The sequence below is a fragment of the Filicampus tigris genome, chromosome 10, assembly GCF_054856515.1.
Source record: "Filicampus tigris isolate MCC_2025a chromosome 10, RoL_Ftig_1.0, whole genome shotgun sequence".
NCBI classification, from domain to species: Eukaryota; Metazoa; Chordata; class Actinopteri; order Syngnathiformes; family Syngnathidae; genus Filicampus; species Filicampus tigris.
This window is the reverse complement of record NC_141226.1, coordinates 23095680-23117941: the sequence shown is the minus strand read 5'-3', so window position 1 is coordinate 23117941 and position 22262 is coordinate 23095680. Positions and strand designations below refer to the sequence as shown.

Below are 22262 nucleotides of genomic sequence, written 5' to 3'. Positions count from 1 at the left end.
CTTGAAGCACTAAAGATACATTTCAAACAACACAATGATCTCACTAGTTGCTAAGTGCTTTGGGGTCTTTGTGTTAATTGTACCACTTGCTCTTTTGAGACCACCTAAGACAGTTGACACCAAAGTGAACACCCGCTTATGCTCAGTTTGTTTTTAGGCAACCTATCGGATGTTGTTTGGCGAGAAATTCACCTGTTCTTTTTTTGCAATGAGAGCCAAGCCAAGCTTCTGGTGACACGTTAGTGCCAAGCAACTACTGTATATCGACGTTATGAGTTTCATTTAGTCGGGCCATAATCTTGTCAAATGGAGAAAAAAAATCACCATCTGTAACAAAACACACAAGCATATATTCTTTATCGTCTGTGAAGAACAACAAATATTACTGCGGATTACTGAGGAGTTTTGACCAGCTTGATGTGCAGTGTAGCCTTTAGTCTACATTAGAAAACTAAACAAAAACTGTTCCATTTCTCTAAATTATATTTAATTACGTCATTATTGTCTGTTTTTATACATTTAAAGAGTGCTATTTTTCTTTTCAAAACAAAATCCCATACACTTTAGTTGGGTTTTTGGGCGAGGCTGGAACAGATTAATGGCATTTCCATTCATTCCAATGAGGAAAGATGATTTGAGACACAACTGTTTTGAGTTACAACTGTCCTGGCAGCACTTGAACTGCTACCTCAAGGCACCACGCAAACTTTCGCTATTCGTAGCAGGGCACGTTCCCTCCACCGCGCCAAAAAAAAAAAAAAAAAAAAAAAGGGTTGACTACTCTTTATCACTGCTTCTTTTTCAAAGAACGGTTCCCCACGCAAAGCAGAGAGGGAAGAAAAAAAAAAAAAAAAAGTGAAGGATCAGTGGCTATGTGATCCCCAAATGTCCAGTGACTGAGTTCACTTGAGTACACAAAGTTCACGCTCTTGACTTGGAGTTTGGAAAACTTCCGGACTTGGCTGTCTTATCTCTTGAAGACGTCCTGTCCAGTAAGCTTGGAGGACAGATATGCCAGACACCTTCCTTCTCCATTTTTTTTCTCAGCGTTTGGACTAGACAGCCTGCAGGGCTTCAGCAGTCCCCACTCTGCAGTTCACAACCAAACCGATCTTCCCGTTCCTCCTCAAGCCTCAAAGGTCGCGACCCCACAACAGCGCTCATCCCAAGACGAAGACGTCGGCTTCTCTCCTGCGGCTCGTCCATCCCGGCTGGTGCGCAGCAGCGGTGGCCTTCGCTCCTCCGCCGGCTGGGCACGCCCCCGACCCCGCCCCCGCCCTGTTCCCATTTCTTTTCTGACGCTCGTGATCGGTTGATTTTTCTCACAGTTCTCGCTGGCTCCTGCTACTTTCACGCAGTGGTGTCGCGGTGGAAAACGGGTATCCTTGTTTGTTCTGTTCGTTGTCACCCAGATGTTTGCATTCTGAGGAACTGAGCTCACACAGGCCGTGCTCCTTTCACAAAGCTACAAGACAGGGGGGGGGAAAAAAAAAAAAAAAAAAAGAGGTGGATCAAACACCTTATTGTGAATTTTGTCTTTCAGCTCCTGGCTAGAGAACAGCGAGTTATGTAAAAAGTAATGAAACATTGAATGGTTGGACCTTGGACAAAATGTTTAAAGAAGGTCACGTTAAATTCACTGGCAAAGCACATTTTAGGTTAATCTGCAACACGGGTGTCAAACTCATTTTTGTCGCGGGCCGCAAATAGTTTGTTCAACAATTTTTCAATGTATTGAGGAGGGATTGGTCACAAATGCTTGCAATATCTCATATTGTCGCTGTCCTGTGGAAAAGCACTGCTCTCCAATCTTGGAAACTTTTGCGATGTCTGTCACGCCGAAACACCATTCATGTAAAAATGAGAAAATGGAAAAAAAAAAAAAATGGAGGTACGTGTTTTTCGTTGTTTTCACATTGACGCCAATTTCAAAGAAACATGGCAAGTCAACACACATGATTTGTTTTCGCGGGCCACTTAAAATGATGTCGCGGGCCGCATCTTGGCCCCAGGCCTTGAGTTTGACACCTGTGATCTACAGTTGAGTAGTGTAGCTATATGAACATATGCATTACATGTTCAACTTTGAGGTTACTAAAACATGTACTTTAAGAAAAAAAAAAAAAAAAAAGGCCTTGTTTTTTTCAATGAAAATAAGATACAACAAAAATTTTCTTTAAAAAAAAAAAAAAAATCAGGACATTTCTTAGTGCCCCCAAACGTTTGAATGGCAGTGAATATCTTGTATTCTTAGGGTGCTTGTGGGTTTTGCTTACAGTCTAGTACTGAGACAGTCCAGTCACACCACCATGCTGGTAGGCTCGCTCGCCCTGATAGGTGGAGTCCTGAGACAGAGCCACGTCCATCTGGGACTTGAACTCATCTCCGAGGTAACTGTCCTATGATTGAGCCGGCCAACAAACAAAAGATGAAAAATTTTTTTAAAAATGGATCAAACAGCAGGGCAAGAAAACACACAACCCGGATCAAACCTGGGAAAGCTCCGGCTGGGAGAGCCCGGGTTGGCTCATCTGCGACGGCTGGCTCATGTTGATGTAGGCTTGGGTCAGAGGGCCCTGCGAGAAGGACTGGGAGCTCAGGTCCTGGCTGGCCTGGCTGCCCCCGACATGCCCCCCGTTGTGGTTCCCGCCGTTGCTGCGGTTCCTCTGCCGACTGCCTCGAGTGCCGCCGCCGCCGCCTCCTCCGCTAGCAGCTTTGCCCTTCATGCCGCCTCCACGACCTGGAGAAGAAGAATTCGGTGAGCTTAAGCGGAATACAGCTGAAAGCTGCTACGAATGTCCAAAAGTGTTCCCTTTCCTATTGTCGATACTAATGGTCAGTCTTCACATGATCTGTTATTTTTAGAGGGTATTAAGTGTTGAAAAGACTTCCAAGCTGGCTTGAGAGAAAATCGAATCGACTCCCTTGGAGACTTCAACTGCGAGAGAAGTGTCATGTGACTCAGCCTCGTGCATTATGTCACCTCAAGGTTAAAAGTTTGTTTGTAGACAAAAACGAGCGAACAGCATAAGCAATTGATTTAAAAATTTTTTTTTTAAGCAAATCAAATTTGAACGTGTGTTGATTTTAATGCGCAACAGTACATGATTGCAAAATACGGTATAATACCAAGTTGACCTATGCGGTATTTGGTCATTCAAGCAAGATTTTTTTTTTTTTTTTTTAATTTCCTGAAATCTAGCAGACTTTGAGATGTGAGGATTTTCTGCCTGATATCAACAATGAATTTGATTTGAAAGTGTTCTTAGGGATGTACAATCCACTCTTACCTCTTTTATTTGCGGGAGATCGGGAGAGGGAAAATCTGCGAGTAATCGACGCGCCCTCACAAAGGTTCATAATTGCTTATAGATGTCACAAGATGGCGGCAAAGCGCTACTTTTGTTTGAATGACGCTCTTTAACTCATTTCAACATAATCAGTGGAACCAAGTAGCCACAAGATGGCGGCAAAGAACAACTTTTGTCCAAACGAAGCTCCTCAACTAATTCCAACATAGTTCCTTAGCGCCAAGACGCCAACAAATTACTCCCCCCCCCCCCCCCCCCCGCCCCTAAAAAAAAAAAAATCTGCAAGATGAATCAATGAGAATCGGCTAAGATGTTAAAATGAAAGGTGATATTCTCACCTGATGTTGGCCCATTGACCTGGCCCATGTACCCAGGAGGCGGTATAGGGGGCATGACCAGGCTGAAGGGGATGGGGATATTCAGGGAAGTCAAAGGGTTGGGGCCGGTACCAATCACTCCTATCTGGTCGTGGGTCTGGAAGTACATGTTGGATGTGCGCCCTGTAGTGGAAAAGATGCGTCTGATTGTACATCAATGCAAATGATTTCATTTGTGCCGGTTCATCGGGGAACACGTGGCTCATCCTCCCCGTCGGCGTTTGAAAGGGACTTCTCACCATTGCTGCTGCGGTCATACACCGATCCAGGGATGAGGGCTTCCCTGGCGTCGTACATGGCTGTGCTCATGAATCGGCCGCCCTATAAAACCACGAGGCGGGACGAAGGCATTGTTATGCGGCAAGGGTTTTAATATTGGCCGTGGTTCTTAACACTCGTCATTTGTGGAGCAAACACGCACGAGAACATTGTGACGCTGATTCTGAAAAGCGTCAACTCACAGGGTTGATGGTATTGACCAGCTTGCGGGGCTTGCTAAACTGCATGAGGCTTTCTCTCAGGTTGTTCAGGGGCCCTTCCACCAACACCTTCTGCTCCTTGTAGTAGTTGAGCAGGTGGTTCCACAAGGGCTGCTTGGACAGAGCTTTCGGGTTCCCCACAATGATCACACCGTACCTACATGGACAGCGGCGGCGGGAAGTAACCAAGGGCAAATGTTTTCTGACCGTCCTTAATTTGAGTCAATTTTCGGACGGCTTTTTTTTTTACTTTTACTCCCTATATTTGGAAACGTCATCTAGCAGTCTGTAAGGTGCTTGAGTTTAACGTCTACTGAACTCATTCAGTGGCAGACATTTTCAGACCCTATTGTACTCCTAATGTTATGGGAAAAAATGTGAAAAAAAATAAAAATATATTCCTGGGATTGAATGGGTGGACTATGAAAAGACAAGTAAATTTGTCAATGGCAGCGAACGAGTTAAGAGTTTTAATTTTTTTTGTAGATTTTGACACTAATATTTTCCTTTTTACTGAAAATGAATATCGGCTCTCGGCCTTCTTGACCACTAATAATCGGTATCGGCCCTGAAAAAAGCATATCGGTCTATCTCTTGTACTTGCTCAAAAGTGACAACAGCTGTTTAGTGTTGAACCTAAAGTGGAAATCAACCCCAACATATTTTTTTCTAGAACATGTTCTATGCAAGGCCACTAGTTGAAACAGGGCATTCTGATAAATATTGCGTTTGTGGGTTAAGAGTTAATCCACCCGTTTTTTGCCATCTCTGCGGGCGGCCATTTTGTCATTTCTGTCGACTGAAAATGACATCACAACTACCCAGGGCTCAGGGAACGACCAATCATGGCTCAACTTTAGCAGGCGAGCTGTGATTGGTCTTTCCTTGAGCCCTGGGTAGTTGTGATGTCATTTTCAGTCAACAGAAATGACAAAATGGCCGCCCCCTGAGATGGCTAAAAACGGGTGGATTTTGCTGCTTAACTCATATTATACAAACGTATATATTTATATTAATCAGAATGCCGTGTTTCATCTAGCGGGCCTGCTGGGAACATATTCTTGAAAAAAAATATCATTGGGTTGACGTCCGCTTTAATGAGATTTCTACCTGGCTCTCGTGAGCGCCACATTGAGACGACGGGGATCGTTGAGGAAGCCGATGCCTTGGTGCTCGTTGGCCCTCACGCAGGACAAGATGATGAAGTCTTTCTCTCTGCCTTGAAACGCATCCACACTGGCAATCTCCACCTCCTGCAGGAAGACCGCATTGGAGGCACTTTCGCGTACACACAGTCGAACCCCGGGGCTCATCTCCCCTGTCGTTTACGACGCTAAGACACTCGCTCGCCCACCTGGTACAGCTTGGTATGAAGGGAGCCACTGAACTGCATGTACTGGACCAGATAGGATCTCTGCCCCTCATAGGGTGTGATGATGCCAATCTGATCGGGTTTGGCTCCGGCCTTCAGCAACCTCGTGGTTATTTTCTCCACATTGGCCGCCTCAGTTCTGTGCGAACAAGATGCGCTTACACGGCAGGAAAAACCACCGTCGCAAATGAAGAAATAAATGAACGCTGCCGACGACAAGACTCGAGAAAGCAAGATTTTGAGTACCCATGTGTTGTCGGCTAAAAGCTATTGCTAAGGCGACGAGGATTTTGTCGGCATATTCAAGATCCTCAACAGCGCACACCTGTTGAGGTATGATGTCCCCGAGCTGGCGATTTCCTCTTGGCCTTGAGTGACATAAAAGAACATGGGCTTGTCAGGCTGCGGCCACTGGAAGTCAAAGGCTTTCTTCACACGGTCGCCTGCACACAGACAAAAGCGCAATGACGTCATCGGGGGCTAGCAACTGAGCATGGAGGCACACTTCTGTCACCTGGTGGACCTCAGGTGCGTTTCTTCCATTTAGTAATACACTTGAGTGTGGATTGTGAGTACAGGACGACACCTAGTGGAAAAGAGGGCACTTTTGCCCTTTTTATGACATCAGATTGGATTACCGTCAAAGTAAGGAAAAGGCCTATTTCTTGGATGTCCCAAAAATATTACGCTGAGACATTATCCTGCGGGGTGGGGTTCGTCAAGAGTGATTGTTTTTGTCCTCCCTGATCTGCTCAGAAAATGGCCGCCCTTTCAAATCAATGCACGAGCACGCCACTGAAGCTACTTTTTATTAATGTATTTCAAACAGCTTTGTATTGAAAATAGTGCTATCAAGCAATGAATTTTTTTTAACTAATTAATCGCAAGATTTTCCATAATTGACCGCGATTAATCGTATTTTTCAACTGCAATTTTTTGAGAAGCTTGGAACCGATATTTACTTGAGTAAATTCTTGGAATTAATCTACATTTCTTGGGTCCGATTCTTTTCCTGTAAAACACAACAGTTGAACGATACACCGAATACGTACAGCTAATATGGTATTTGAATTTGGCTGTGTAAAGTGTGCATCTTATTATGGATTCCTCCAATAAACCGTCAAGCAGCTTTTCAAAACTAAAACTATGTAAGAGTCCGTCTTTGCGACAGTGACTCTCTTCTAAATTTGGCTTCACACTGAGCAGAGGTCAGCTGCTACACGATGTAAATAAAACTGAGTTAACTGAGTTAATTTTTTTTTTAGTGCGTTATGAAATTTAAATTAATCTCCATAGTTTTAATGCTTTAATTCTGACAGCCCTAATTTAAAATGAATAAACACACGTAAATTCGTACACTGAAGGGAACCTTCATCAATTAGCAAGCCTTGAGTAACTTTAGCTGCACTCAGACAGCCATTCAAGAGCTTTAAATTAAAATGAGTGCCTGACCTGCAGTGACTCCGTTCTGCAGCGAGCCTTCGTAGAAGATGTTGGAGGGGAAGGCGCTGAGGGCCGGGTGCATGCGGTACTGAACCTGCAGACGGATCGGCCGGATCCCCAGGACCACCAGACGCTCGAAAAGAGACTGGGACAAGCCTGCTTTGGCGGCCTTCTTGCACATCACCACTGGGCCCAGCTGGCAGTGGTCGCCCACCAAAATCAACTACGAAGAGAGAAAACACATTTCATTTAAATTACCGGCCAGTCATGATCCAAATGAATTGGAAAAACTTCAAATCAACAGCGGTGTAATGGAAAAATAATCATTGTGGCCGAAATATAGATACAACGTGCGCACAAAATGCTACATTATGTCCATGAAATGGGTACAACCTGGGCATGAAAAAAAGTCAACCCCACCCCCCTAAAAAGTCATTCCAAAAATATGTTCTATGCAGCCCCACTAGTCTAAACTTGACATTCTGATTAATATTGTGGTTGTGGAATACGAATTAAGCAGCACAATCCACCTGCTTTTTTTTTTTCCATCTCACGGGGCGGCCATTTTGTCACTTGTCGACTGAAATTGACAAACACAGTTGCTCAGGGCTCAGGTAAAGACCAATCGCGGCGCAGCTTCAGAAAACAGGTCGGCTGCATAATTGCATGTATAAATGTAGAATTGTGTGCAAATCACTAGAATACGAGAGACAAAATGGTCGGTGACAGAGGCTTTGTTTATAAACTCTGGCTAACGCCACCAGCACCTGCAAGCAGACCAGAAATGCGACTCCTACCTGCTTGGCTCCAAGCACCGCAGGCACCATGCACTCGGGCTCGGTGGCCTGGGTGCTCTCGTCGATCAGGATCGATCTGAACTGCATCTTGGCGAGGCGGGGGTCGCCGGCGCCGACGCACGTGCAGCAGATCACGTCGGCGTTCTGCGGGGAAAATCGAAAGAGCGGCGCTCTTCAGACAACCTGTCGGCGAGGGAGAAAACGCGCTTTTGTTTTCTCACCATCAACAGTTCCCTCTCAGCGGTACGCCGCAGAGCCCTGTAGCGTTTCTCGTCGGACGACGACAACTCTCCGGTCTCGTCTTTCAACTGTTGGAGTTTCTGCAGTTCCGGCATACTGTGAACAAGCAAAGAAACAAAAAGGGCCACCTCCGTGAGCGGTCAGGTTTCCCCACCCACATTGGGACTCACGTTACCTGTCCATGTTACGGGTCTGGTTGTGCAGAGCCAGGAAGGACACCGGCGAGTCAATGGCTTCCCTGCTCTTAGCACACAGCCTCACCACTTTGAGCCCGGTCTGGTGGATCTTCTCTGTCAGCTGGTCCACAGCGATGTTACTGGGAGCGCAAACCAGCACCGGTCTGGAGGGACGCAAGTCACACAGCTGACATGAGAGGAATTCAAGAAGAGAAAAGTATGCTGTAGCTATCGCGACATCTTAGGTGCCAAGGAACTGCGTTGAAGTGGGTTGAGGAGCTTCACGTAGCGCTTCGCTGCCATCTTGTGGCATGGAGTCGGGCCGTGCAATTCATCGAAATTCAATTACTATTATTACGCTCCACAACTACAAAAGTAGCATAATCGTAAAATCTGATTATCAATATGAATTGATATCCAACGCGCTGTTTTTTTTTTTTACAGAAGGAAATCATACTTGAATGTATACATTTCCACCTGTTTTATTTTATAATAATTAATTTAAGTGGTCCAAAAGGAACTTACTTAGTGTTTCAAAGACATTTATTTGTCTTCATATTTTTTTACGTTGAAACATTTTCTTGTTTTGAACCAAAAAAATAAATGATCGTGTGAATAATCGTGATTTCGATTATTAGCAAAATAATCGTGATTCATATTTTTTTTTCCCATAATGGAGCAGCCCTAATATACGTATAGGCAAATATAAACTTTCCCTGTATGGCATTGGTCAGAAATCGTGTTGCAGGGATGGGATGAATCCAGATCTTGAATCAACACATCAGTCACGAAACTGACTGTAACTTGAACTTCAACTGACATGTTTTGGTTGTGGTTGAAAACTCAAAGTAGAACACCTAGAGAAAACCCACACAGGAGCAGGGCGACCATGCAAACCCCACACAGAGTGGCCCCAGCGTCGCATTTTAAGGTCCAAGCTGGAGTCAAAACGGGAGGCAGCACTGCGAACCAATTGCCTACCGCAGCGTTCAAATTCATTCACAATAATTAGAGACAAGCTCCATATGTGAAAAGCACAGCTGTACCCATTTCCCTGTCGGGCCAAGTGGAACACGATGGTGGCAGAGGTCACCGTCTTTCCCGTACCAGGAGGACCTTGTATCAGACTGAGGGGGCGTTGCAGCACTGTCTTTACTGCATACACCTATGTGGGACAAAACACATTCATATGTTAAACCCGCCGTTAAATTGGAAGTCAAACCAAACATTTTTTTTTCAAGAATATGTCCCCAGCAGGCCCACTAGTTGAAACGCAGCATTCTGATTAACGTTGTGTTTGTGAAGTATGAGTTAAGCAACAAAATTCACCCGTTTTTAGCCATCTGTGGGGGCGGCCATTTTGCCACTTGTTGTCAACTGAAAATGACATCACACAGGGCTCAGATAAGGCCCCAATCACGGCTCACCTGTTTTCCGAAGCTGAGCTACGATTGGTGGTTATCTGAGCCCTGAGCATTTGTGATGTCATTTTCGGTCGACAGAAGTGACAAAATGGCCGCCCCCACAGATGGCTAAAAACGGGTGCATTTTGTTGCTTAACTCATACTCCACAAACACAATGTTAATCAGAATGCTGTGTTTCAACTAGTGGGCCTGCATAGAACATATTCTTCCCAAAAATATGTTTGGGTTGACTTCCGCTGTAATGCTTTTGGTGTAGTTAAGATTTGCAGATTGTTTTTTGTATTAGCGTCGTCAAGCCTGCACTGATAGGGTATATCCGATCCGTCTGTTTAGACTGTGCTCGCATTGGCAGATAACCAAATACATATCTGATTCTCATCCGCATTTAGAGGAGGCTCGATTCCAAGCTGATGATATCTGATTCTGTGAGTGTTTTTCTACTTATGCTACCATGACGCATGATTGGGGGGAAAAAAAAAAAAAATTTGATTGTAAATCCAGCCCTACTTGGGAGTGGTTGAGGTCAGGCAGCCCTTGGGCAGTAAAACGTTTGGGCAGTTGACACTTGATGACCACGTCCTCCACCTCGTGGCCCAGCAGTTTGTGGTAAATGTAACCAGACACCGAAGTCTCATCCACAGCAAATGTCTTCAGGGAACTCTGCATCCTGCAATCACAACAATGAGAATCATTTCGCCCGACACTAAATCCGATGGCACTGTGAACCAATGAGGTAAAAAAAAAAAAAAAAAAAAAAATCCAAGGAGTAAATATCCTTCCGGAGCCATCTAGTAGAGAACTAGCGGACACTTTGCGGCACCTGTCGAAGGATGTGGACTTCCACACAAAGTCCACCTGAAAGTTGTGTGGAATCTCCACCGGAGCTCCAGCGCTGCTCCTCAGCTCAATGGCGATCTCATCGCCGTAGTCTTGTGCAGTAAATTATGGAAAAGGCAAATTGGATGAAACAGTCTGCACATTTAGGCCCGCTTTAATCAAGCTAGGAGTAGACCGAAGTCCGATTTGTAAAGCTAGGCTATTTAACTCATTCACCGCCATTGACGAATTGACTTGTTTTTTCACTGTCCAGCCATTCAGTCCCAGGAATTTATTTGTGGGGGTTTTTTCCAGGTTTTTTTCAAACGTTAGGGTAATAGAGGGTCTGAAAATGTCTGGCAAACACAACGATATCTGTCTTTATAGACTCCATGGAAGCACATCAAATTAGATTTGGTCAATTGAAACTGATTAATATTGCGTTTCTGGAATATGAGTTAAGCAACAAAATCCACCCGTTTTTAGCCATCTCCATTTTGTCAATTCTGTCGACTGGAAATGACATCACGCGCCCTCGGGGGCTCAGATAACGACCAATCATAGCTCAGCTTCAGAAAACAGGTGAGCCTGTGAAACCGGGCCATAGATTCACAATTTAGAAAGAAACAGTCTCACATCACTGGAGTCGCATTATCACCATTTACAGCTCTATCAGCTGGGACATAAAAGACAAATGTTCATTTGTAAACCCAGGACTGCCTTATTTGCTTGTTAAATGTGTGCTGACAGAAAAGTTGCCACCGTTTACCTACATAGGCACTCTACAGTTGACGCACTTTTAAAACCCTCAAAAGGATACTGTCGGGGACTTTGATAACATGGCCAATGCCTTTCCATGGAGGAGCCAGATCCCCTTTGTACCTCAAGCAGATTTCATCTCCTTGCATCAGTCGCATATCTGGGTGAGGGCGGGGAAGATTTAAAACACACAAAAAAAAAAAACATCCTTTTAATTCTGTTAATCAATGTATGTATTATTTTTGAGGGGAAACCAATACATTCAAATGTGTGTCAAATGTAAGACAAACTGCTAAATACATACCTGAGTCAGTCTTGGGCAGAGTAAAATAAGCAATCCTCTTTTTATTTAGGCCAAGGTCCCATCTGACTGTAATATTGTCCTGAGTCTGCGAAGAAGCGTTCACTTTATTACTTAAATACCTGAAGATATTTTCCACGCTAATGCACATACTTGATTGCTCAGTAAAGCTGTCAGCAGGGTGGCTGTGTGTTGTTTGTGCACGTGTGTATGGCAACTTGTAGATGTGAGATTTAAACACAATGTATCGTATCAAGTGTTGCTTTCACCGGTAAAAGTGCATTAAATGCCTATAAGGGCACTCGCTTATTATTTTCCACAAATCAGAACCGCACTATTTTTAAAGCCTAGGCTACGCTTAGTCTCACCCGGGAACGAAAGCGGAACTTGCCGGTGGCCCAGCAGCATATGGGCGTCGCCCCTCAAAAGAGGCTGAGTTAAGCGTAAGGGAGGCACCGATACCAATACTGGTATCAGTGCCGATACTGTACGTCTGTACATGTATTTGGGGGGAAAAAATGCTCGGAAACGGCTGCACCCACAACACACAAGAAGTCGGCGATGGTGTGATTGAACATCACTTTCTTTGTCCAGTCAGCTGGTTTTTTTTTTGTTTTTTTTTAATAATGTGTCGCATTATCAACAAACAGTCCTTTTACTTTTTATATTTCTTTCTACTCACTTTATTATCTCGGTAACACGTTCAAGCATCCATATTCCTATTTGTATATCCACTAGGTGCTACGTTCTACTTCATTTCTTATCTCTTTGCTCCTTTTACACAGCGCCCCTAGTGTTCAGAGTGAGACACCACATCGGTGAAAAGCTTTGTGTTCCAGACTACATTTAAGTGAAACGTGTGGCAAGAAAAATATACAGTTAGATGTTAAAATGTTTGTAATTATGTACAGTTGTTTCTTTTAAAACGTGCTATATTTAAGTGAAACGTAGGCCATGTTGGGAAACATTTGTGTTTTTGAACAATATTTGATTGAAAATAAGCGGATTGGATAATGGATGGATAAAACACATCACAATTGAAAGACATAGCGGCATTATCAAGTGCCTGTACTTGGTATCGGCGAGTACTCAAATATAACTACTTGGTATCGGTGTATCCATAGCTACAGTAAGCGTCCTACAATTTTTGATCCTTGTGCTATTTTGAAGATAACGTGTCACAGATATGTTATTAAAAGACTTTTGGAACTGTTTTGAATTGTGGGGGAAAAAATGCATCATGTGTCTCCTTTCAAAAGAAGCTGGTTAGCGATTTAAACCCGATACCTGGGACTCTTTAAGCTTCTTATCATAGTCGGCCTCCAGCTTGACGAGAGGACCGAAGATGTTCTGGTATTGGTAGGCGTCCTCATAGCGCAGCAACACGTGTTGGGGCTCCTCATCTACACCGGGCTTCTCCAGGTCTTCCAAAGCTGCGCTGGGATTTTCCTGTCAAGAAAAGCAATAGCAAGAAGTGAGGTGAGCAGTAAAGCAGACTAGAGAATTGCACATAGCAGCTGGTGCGCAGTGACAGGACCTTCCAGAGCTCCTCTAACTTGTTGATCTGCTGGGCTGTGATCTGGCGGGCCCTGAGCTGCTCCTGCTCGGAGGGGATTTTGACCAACCAGGAGAGGAAGCAGCGGTCCTGAATGAGAGGCTGCCACTGAGAGCTGTCCCAGTTGATGTCCTTCAGGCTGCTCTGACTGGCACATGGCTGTCTGGGTTGCAAAGAAAAAGAACAAGTGTCATGTTATATACGTTACAGTATTGTAGAAATGTTCATTTACTTCATTACAAGGTCATTCCTGCAGGGAATTGGGAACAAATAACAATGAGTGATGGGCGGACGGACAAAATGTTATGAAATAACAAAATAAAAAGAAATAAAAAATTTTTAAAAAGACGTTACAAAAATTCCTGGTGGTGATTTTTGGGGGGCTGGAATGAAGAAAAAAAAAAAAAAAAAAAAGCATTTCCATTCATTTCCACGGGTACATGTGATTTACGATACGAGTATTTGAGTTACAAGCAGTGGCCATGAAACGCATTCAACTTGTAAGTCAAAGCACCACTGTAGTTCAATTCAAAAAGTGAAATTCTTGCATGACTGTATACAGATTCATTGAACACGCAGGATAATACTTCCCTAATGCTTTTGAATGTTTCGCTTGCAAGATTGTAATTTCTTGAGATGATGTATTAGCTGTGAGCTATGAGAATTAAACCCTGAAATATTTTACCCTGCGTGGAGTCAAATCTGAAGCTTTTGGAATTGAAACGCCGCAATCAATTACATTTTCGATAATACTTTAAGTCATTGAAATGCACCAGTATTATATGTATGTATAATATTTATTGAGTGAAATTATATTCCAAGTGATGGATATTTTTTTTTTGTCTTCCGCCATGAGGACAATGGCAAAATACCTGCATAGTAACACCACCACTGAATCCGCCTTTGCAGGGATGAAGCCCAGCAGAAAGACATTGCGACAGCCGCAGTTGTAGCACTCCAGCACCGTTTCCCCCAGGGGGCCGTCTTTATGCAGGGTCACCTCCTTGGACTTCGCCCTCACCAGATGGTTCACAATGTGACTGGAAGTTAAAAGTACAATGAATGCACAAAGCCGACGACATTAAGACAGAGGACATAATGCGGTAGCAGCCATATGTCCTGTATTGACTGCATTCAGATCCGGGCGCTCCGCCTATGTGACGGAGCAGTCCGTCTATCCGTCACTGACGGATGCCCGTTTTGAAGACGATTGACGGGAATATTTTTTAAAATAGATGGATTAAGCATAGACGGTAGCCCCTTTATTTAGTCCGCCATTCGTCGGAGAAACAATTAAAAATGTAAATTCAAATAGACGACGGAAGGGTACCCACGCTGCAGACGGATGACGAATAACGGACGCTCAATTTGTAGTAACCGGCTCTGACTGCTTTTATGACTTTCACAGGTCAAAATAACTTACCTGCCCGAGGTGTTGCCACGGCCATTACAGAACCACTTCTTGCTGGTGTTGCAGTAGACCACGCAGGCTGGATCGTGAATTCCACAGTAACTACAAGATAAGTCATGTGTACTGTGGACATGTGATATTGAAAATCGATGGATGGATATTGTGTCACGTTGGGTTCGATCTTTTTAACCTGCAGGCATGCACGGGGAGATCCTTGGAATAGTAGGCGTCCTCCTCATCCTCCTCAAAGTTCAACTCTGCCAGCAATTGACTTGCATTCAGCACAGGGTCGTCTCCATTTTGCAACACACCTCCGGGACCGTTAACCTATGGCCACATTATTATGAATATGATATAAAGCCATCTGAGCTTCATGAGACACATGAATCAACTCAATGAATAATCACAATTTTGATTACAAATGTAACTTATTGATGACGTACAATAACTATCGCTTATCATTTGTGGCGTGTGATGTTGTTGTAAAGCAGTGGTTCTTAAACTTTTTACACCAAGTACCACCTAAAAAAATACTGAAATAATAAAAACAGCACAGTAAAAGTTCTTCAAGATTAAATTCAATGTAAAAGTGCACTTGAAAATTATAACGCGTACAGCAAAAAAAAATCTATAAACATTTGTTAATTTGAAAAACTCTGGACAGGCTGTATGCATAGCTACAAGCTTAAATCTACGATGTCTAATTATATTGCAAATTTTAAATATGATAAGTTTTATTTGTATTTAATGCACTGACTCTTTTCGAATACTACACTTTAAAAATCATTACTTCAGATTTAAGTTAAAATTGTTGACATGCTAGCTAGACAGTTAAGCTAAAAGCATGGTGACGGCCAATGACGTCATCACGCTAACATAGCCGGCCAGTTGATGTTGTTGTTAGCTTCTGATAGCCAGTTAGCATTATTTATTATATTTTATTTTATCTATTTATGTCAAAACTGCAGACAAATGTGCCGGCTGACCTGGTTGTCCAGCTGACTCTGGGTCTGGCCTTGGGTCTGGCTGGGCAGGGTAAAATCGGTAAAGTCGTACTCGGAGCCCTGGGTGTCTGCTCCCAGTAGCTCTGCTTCCTCGGTGTCCAGGAACGTGAGAGTCTGGGAGCTCGGTCCGTACGCCTCCACGCTCATGATTCTCCTTGTCCTTGTTAACACTATTATTTAACAGTTCCCCCCACAATTAAGCCCCACACACCCACTGTCCGAGAATAACTGGAGAGCAGACGGCGAAAAAATGACAAACAGTGGCCGTGCTTCACATGCAGAGGATTCGGATAAAGGCTGCGTTCTGTTTCCCTGCCTCAGCTTTCTTGCTCTAACCACTTGTTTCCCACTGGAGGCGATTAAGAGGAGGAAAGGAGGCAAGAGGACACGAGAAAAGAGAATTGGAACGCGGTATTGACGTCATTACAGTCGTCTATTAAAAACTCACACACGTTTATTCATCAAGGTCAGGTTTTAGAAGTGTGCCCATCGATACAATTAACAAATTAACTGACGGTCATTTGCAATAAAAGTTTGAAACAGTCAAGTAATATTAAAGTGTAAAAGTAAACGTAAACTAGCTCTTGAAAATTGTATTGGGTAAACTTTTTTTTAAATTGATGAATAGTTATTAGATGTTGTGACATCGATTACAAAATACGGGACTTTTGGGAAGGTGAAAAATAGTTCTCGATCTGTCCTGAATAAGCTTAACAGTTTGAAGTTGAAATGTGAACATTAGATATGTGTGGAAAATGTGGAATTTTTAGAAATTTTCACATTTTTGGAATGTAGAAAATAATAATAAAGAAATAATATTTGAAAGTTTGACTGGTTTGAATTGGTAGAGAAATGTGCAAGAAGTAAAACATGAAAAAAAAATGGGTGGAATAATAATGAATATACTATTGCAGAATATCATGGGTGAATGCAGTTCAGTTACAATGTACATTACACCCTTTTAAAGTGGAAGTCAAGTCAAACATTTGCTTTACAATATGTTCTAGGCACCCCCAATAGTCTAAATGCGACATTGTGATTAAGATTGCGTTCGTGGAATATGAATCAAGCAGTAAAATCCAGACTTGCAGAGAAGTATTTTTCACAAAGTAAATTTCAATGAGGATTCAAAACACAGATACACTACTGCAAAACATTTGAATATTATGCAGCCACTTTTTGCATAAGTTACAGACACACATTTTGCCATTATCTTCAAATATTAATTGCATATTCAGTATTTTCCCTGAGATCAGTTTTTCTACTTAACGTTTTTTTTTAATGTCAGAAGCAATGCACTGGTGCAAAACAAGCATAATACAGTACATGGAATCTTAAGTTGCCAAAAATCGAAATATTAAACATCACGCTACTTAATAGACGGTGAAAATGTAGCTTGTGTCTTGATCATTTGAAAAAAACGGTACTTCAGATGATGTTATACAACATAATTATGGTCTGCCAGTGGCGCTCCATTGGCATTGGTGGAGAAAATCAGTTCAAAGTATCAATTTCTCCTAAAGCATCTCTTGATGAAGTTTAAAAGTGTCACACCATCATGGTGTGAGTCAGAGGGGGTCACGCTGCTGTTGATGTATGCAGTGTTGCTCCTCCGTGTTGGCCACCTCCAGTAGCGTCAGCATCTCCCGCACTACAGCCTGAAGGGCTCGGCCCAGCTGCTGGCTGCTGTAGGGTTTTCCCAGCGGAGGCACATGGATGAAAGCAGAGCGGCCGTGGCCGAGGAACAGAGATGAATAGTAGGTGTAGTCGCACAGGTATCTGTCAAACGATGGTTGAAAATGTTTACGGCCAGCTTTAGTGACGGATTTGCTTTTATTTTTGGAGGGATTTGGATTACCATGCATTTGATCACCCAAAATGACAAAACAAACTTTTAGGCAAGTGTTATATATTCTGTATGTGTTGTGATGGTAGCCTCGCATGATTTCTCACAAGATTTTGCAGCTCTCACTTTTTTTAGTACTTAAATATGCCATGTCAACATTCATGGACCACAGAATTAGGTACACTTGCAAGATCCCTCATCTTTTCCCACTCAAATGCAATACCCTCCCACATTTTTTTCTAAGTGTCTTAAAGCGCAAGTCAACCCAAACATATTTTTTTTCAAGAATATGTTCCCAGAAGTCCCACGAGTTGAAACACGGCATTCTGATGCATTTTGCGTTTGTGGAATATAAGTTAAGCAGCAAAATGCACTTGTTTTTAGCCATCTCTGGGGGCGGCCATTTTGTATTTTGTCGACTGAAAATGACATCACAGCTGCTCACAACGACCGATCACGGCTGACCTGTTTTCTGAATCTGAGCCGTGATTGGTCGTTGTGAGCAGTTGTGATGTCATTTTCAGTCGACACAAGTGACAAAATGGCTGCCCCCGGAGATGGCTAAAAACGAGTGGATTAACTCTTATTCCACAAACACAATACTGATCAGAACTAGTGGGCTTGTATAGAACATATTCCTGAAGAAAAAAAATGTTTGCGTTGACTTCCCCACTTTAAGCAGCAAAATCCACTCGTTTTTAGCCATCTCAAGAGGCGGCCATTTTGTCACTTGCTGTCGAGCGAAAATGACATTTTGGATCGTAATGGATCTTGTTAGCTTGTGTAGGTGTGCCGAACGTTGTGTAGCGTGTAAATTGCAAGGTGAGCCGCTTTCATCGCACCTTCCAGCATCTTTGGACACTGACACAGTGACCCCTACATCGGCGTCGTTGACCCTCTCGCAGACTGTGCCCATGTCCAGCAGAGAGCTGATGCAGTCGGGCCCGTCCTCCATGCAGCATTGGGAAGCTGGGCAAAAGCGGCAGTTGTCCAGGCGTTTATAGCCCTTGTTGTGGCCACACTGCTCCAGAGTCACGGTGGTTGCTAAGCCCGACACGCCAACATGGACTACTAACTGCATATAGGAACCCCAAACACACAAGAGAGAAACAATCATTTAAACGTCATTTACAAAATCAGCGGCTTTTCATAGTTGACACAGAGCTACATAATGCAGTGAGTGGCAACCACTGGCAATGAAATTAGCCAATTTCACTTAAATTGGACCGTAAATGATTATTCACAGTGAACCCCAGTTATTGAAGTGGGTAGGGGCCGAGCCCTGCCGTGAATATCAAAATTAACTGGGGTTGACTGTGAATTGAGACTACAGTAGATCTAATATGCAGTATTTTTGTGACATTTTTGTTTGGTGGTACGGTGGCGTAAAAACTGTGCCTCTGCTCAATAAAAGGTTGGGAAAACTCTTGACATAATATATGCGCTTTGTGAATCACCTGTGGTAGGTGCTGTTCCCACAGAGATGGAAGTAGACTCTGCACTGCCTGGTATTCTACAGGTACCTCACAGACATAAAGATCTACGGCCTCACCCAGCCCCAAACGCTCCAGTTCCTGTTAGGAAGATAAAGAGGACTCAAATAATTCACCCCCCCCCCATCCACAGTGGTGTTGTGAATGACAGTAAGAGACTCCACCGTTATTAAAAACAGTGGAAAGACACCTGAACTTGTTAAACATGAACCAGCAAGTAAGGCCTTACCTGTACTGCCACCCAGCTGGAGTTCACAGCATGTTCTCCAAAAGGCTCAAAGCCTGAAGAATAAGCAATAATTCCTACATGTAACTTTCTTGGCTGACCGCGTCATTGGGTACACATGCTCAAGGGGGGCACATTATAGAAAAATAACTTTTTAATGTCTTGCATAGAAATAGTTGTATGTTTTGCCTGCGCACCCATCAAGTGTAAATTGAAACAATCAAGCACATTTTTTTATCTGCCTATTTCTGAAAATGTTTCTACTATTTCACACAATCATGACACATTTTACTTCAACCTTAACACGACAATACGAATCACGAATAATAGTGGAGGATAGGGACCAAGCCCTGCCGTGAATACTAAAAAACTGGAAATCATTTTTAAAATAATTATACAGCTATTGCCTGTATTAGTAGTTTAAAACATACATAAGCAGCAAACTATGATCCCAAACACACTTGAGAATAATTTGAAACTTATCTCACACCATTACCTTTAAACATAAAAGGCTTAGAGGTTTGATTTTGAAAAAAAAAAATGCACAGAACTGCACTTGTCTACAGGCCGCTAACAACTTAGGCCAAACTTCCTCAATGTAAATGTACTTCTCTCCTCTTACAAAGGGCTTTACCGCCCCCTTGTGATATCTTAGGGTATTTCAGAAAGGTCACTCAAAACAATATAAACAGGAGTTTTTCAGTGAATAGCTGAGGATAGGTTTCACAGGGGCGGCACAGAGAAACAAAATAACAAATTGTGACTGCAGGGGGCGTGACTGCACTGCATTCTTAAATGAAGGAAGGGGAGTGATAAGTGCGTCTAAGATAACTCCTGCAAAATCCAAGTCTAAAGGCTGAAGTTAAACATTAATCACAGGCGTGTGAATCTACTACTTGGTTTAAGAAAAGGCGAAAAAAATAATGATATTCACCATTCTAATACACACATATATATGTACATATATATACATACATATATATTTATACATACATACACTCTCTCTCTCATATATATATATATATATATATATATATATATATATATATATATATATATATATATATATATATATATATAAAAGAGAGAGAGAGAGAGAATTTTAAATCAATAAATAAGTTTTATTCATGGTTGAACATATTCTGACAATGAACACAACCTCGTTTAAATTGCCACTCGTACTAACAATGTTGCTTATTCCGACAAATAACATTGACAATCTAGTCGTTTATTCAGTGAAATATCTCACCCGTTACTATAACTTTCTTCTTGTTGCCCATTCTCATTAGCTGTTGTTGCTCAATGCGAGTGAATGAGGTGAGGAGGAGTGAGTCCCCCGCAAATACTGGAGAGCTGTCGTCGAACAAGCGGTGAACAGGAAATGACGCACTTAAATAAGTAACAGCCCGTGGATGTGCCTATGCTGCCACCCACTGCACCGGGGTGCGCACTACAACTAACAGTGCTATTAAAAGAGGGAGGATGAGGGCGAGGAGGGAGAGAAACACACACAACCCAACGAAACGTTTTAAAGCACTGCATGTATGTACATAGTTATATTTAAGGGGACAAATGTTGTGCTTATAAAAGACCGTAAAAGAAGGTTTTTTTTCCTCCTGGAAAAAAATATGTCCAAAACCGTTTTATATGATTGATGTGCAAAATCAAAGTTTATATTCGCATTTCCACTTTTTCATTTACAGATATTTTAATCCATCGTAAATGTTATTTTTCCATGATATTACCTAATGAACAGAGTCCGTGCTTGGCTGACTTTGGTGTTGTATTTATAATTTCAGACGTACCCGTGGCTGAAAAAGCCAAGCGTGGAGAGTCTCTGTCACTTAAAAGCACAAGTGCAGTCAATGAATGGTGCCTCTCAAATATCCGCAATCTCGCCTGTAATTCTCACCTGTTTCGTCTCTTTGTATCGCTGTGTTTTAAACATAGCTACTTGAACGTCTTCCTTGGCCATCACGCCACGTTGTTTGTGGCTCATTTCATTTATATGTGGCAAGGGTCAATTGCCGGCTGTTTTTTTTTTCCTTTCCTTTCTTAATAGTCCAGTTCAGTGACTTTCAGGCATGTTGTTTGGTGTGCGGTGAGCCAAATACACTCCACACCACGGGATAATTGTTCGAGACAATATTCAATAATAAAAAATAAAAAAATAGTTTTAGGATTATTTTCATTTTATTCTTTTAAAGATCTGGAGTATTTGTCGAGTGCACTGGGTAAAAAAAAAAAAAAAAAAGCTCACCAAGTATTGGGTGATAAAGTAAGGTGAGCTACAATTTTCAAACAATTGTTTGACCTTCCTTCTTCTGTACGGACGTACAGCAACACCAAAATCATTACAGTTTAAATCCACCCAGATGGCTGATATTAATTGACAAAGATGAAAACGAATGACATTTTTTGTTATGGTTGGTTCTTAGCTTGTTTTATCAACGCAAACTATAGTTTCAATTCGTTTTAGTTTTTGTAAGACATGTTCATTTTTATTTGGTTCATGAAAATGTTTATTCTAATGTTAGTCGCAGTTATTTCGTTATTCATTTTCTATAATAACGTTGCCTACTACTACTACTACATTGACCTCAATCTTTGCACTAACTCAAGCAATAATCGTCGAACATTTGTAATCGTATTTAGACACCAATTTCTTAATGATTCCCTTCTGTTGGCGTGTACTCCACTTTCGAGGCCACTTCCCTAACAACTGAGAGGCTAAAGTGAGGAAAACGCGGCCATTCCCCTCGTAATAAAAACTGGCTTGTGGGTGCGTGCGACCGCCCACCGTCCGTTGTAGTGGTGCAATTCAGCAGGGAACATGTTCTAGTGTGACATAGGGCGTTGGTGACAACACACATGGCTTCTCATGGCATCTCCCAAGGGAGCGTATGCAAGTCAAAGGGCACTTTAAAGGTGGCGCGAGTGGAAAGCGCGTGGCACACAAAGTGACATTGTACCATTTGGAGGCCAAATCGGCTCAGTTTGTTGTCATTAAAGCAGAGCTAATCTCAGCCTTTTACAGGAAAGGCTTTTTTTTTTTTTTTGTTTTCACTTTTGGTGCAATCCACGCCCATTGGGTTGCGAAATGACTCACGCTGGACACTGTGTGACTGCGGAGTGGCATTGTGGAGCTATGTTTCGTATAGCATAGAGAAAGGGTTGTTGTTGTTGTTGTTTTTTGGTCTGAATATACAGGCTGAACATGGCTCTATTCAA

General features: G+C 42.6%; 2 protein-coding genes across 6 annotated transcripts; both read right to left on the bottom strand.

Moving 5' to 3' along the window:
- Positions 1 to 195: 195 nt before the first annotated feature.
- LOC147141409 (regulator of nonsense transcripts 1-like) lies at positions 196 to 15772 on the bottom strand. 3 transcript variants are annotated; one of them, XM_086044197.1, is made up of 24 exons: positions 15449 to 15772; positions 14653 to 14789; positions 14475 to 14564; positions 13924 to 14091; positions 13034 to 13214; positions 12784 to 12945; positions 11500 to 11584; positions 11257 to 11355; positions 10441 to 10549; positions 10128 to 10287; positions 9242 to 9360; positions 8195 to 8359; positions 8001 to 8115; positions 7780 to 7923; positions 6992 to 7205; positions 5865 to 5982; positions 5522 to 5678; positions 5278 to 5420; positions 4150 to 4324; positions 3928 to 4009; positions 3650 to 3811; positions 2493 to 2740; positions 2277 to 2399; positions 196 to 1465 (listed from the first exon to the last, which is right to left on the bottom strand). In XM_086044197.1, the coding sequence occupies exons 1-23, from the start codon at positions 15611 to 15613 to the stop codon at positions 2280 to 2282; spliced, it is 3318 nt and encodes a 1105-aa protein (XP_085900323.1). In that variant the 5' UTR covers positions 15614 to 15772; the 3' UTR covers positions 196 to 1465; positions 2277 to 2279. The 3 variants fall into 3 exon arrangements, 2 of the variants coding, with proteins under 2 accessions (XP_085900323.1, XP_085900322.1); XM_086044196.1 differs by having other exon boundaries at positions 10128 to 10549; XR_015088525.1 differs by lacking the exons at positions 196 to 1465; positions 2277 to 2399 and having other exon boundaries at positions 2594 to 2740; positions 3650 to 3831; positions 10128 to 10549.
- Positions 15773 to 16718: 946 nt separating this feature from the next.
- On the bottom strand, positions 16719 to 20564 carry pgpep1 (pyroglutamyl-peptidase I). Of its 3 annotated transcripts, none has more exons than XM_086043242.1 (5): positions 20281 to 20564; positions 19035 to 19087; positions 18770 to 18886; positions 18155 to 18387; positions 16719 to 17149 (listed from the first exon to the last, which is right to left on the bottom strand). In XM_086043242.1, the coding sequence occupies exons 1-5, from the start codon at positions 20315 to 20317 to the stop codon at positions 17035 to 17037; spliced, it is 555 nt and encodes a 184-aa protein (XP_085899368.1). In that variant the 5' UTR covers positions 20318 to 20564; the 3' UTR covers positions 16719 to 17034. The 3 variants fall into 3 exon arrangements, with proteins under 3 accessions (XP_085899368.1, XP_085899367.1, XP_085899366.1); XM_086043241.1 differs by having other exon boundaries at positions 16719 to 17152; positions 20281 to 20563; XM_086043240.1 differs by having other exon boundaries at positions 16719 to 17245; positions 20281 to 20556.
- Between the last annotated feature and the right edge of the window lie 1698 nt (positions 20565 to 22262).

Coding starts and splice junctions, on each gene's coding strand:
- pgpep1 (XM_086043240.1), bottom strand. CDS start 20,317: ATGAGAATGGGCAACAAGAAGAAAGTTATAGTAACGG. Junction 19,088..20,280: donor GAAGAAAGTTATAGTAACGG/GTGAGATATTTC, acceptor CTTATTCTTCAG/GCTTTGAGCCTTTTGGAGAA. Junction 18,887..19,034: donor CCAGCTGGGTGGCAGTACAG/GTAAGGCCTTAC, acceptor TCTTCCTAACAG/GAACTGGAGCGTTTGGGGCT.
- LOC147141409 (XM_086044196.1), bottom strand. CDS start 15,613: ATGAGCGTGGAGGCGTACGGACCGAGCTCCCAGACTCTCACGTTCCTG. Junction 8,116..8,194: donor CAGACCCGTAACATGGACAG/GTAACGTGAGTC, acceptor GCTTGTTCACAG/TATGCCGGAACTGCAGAAAC. Junction 7,206..7,779: donor CGGTGCTTGGAGCCAAGCAG/GTAGGAGTCGCA, acceptor CTCTCTTCGTAG/TTGATTTTGGTGGGCGACCA.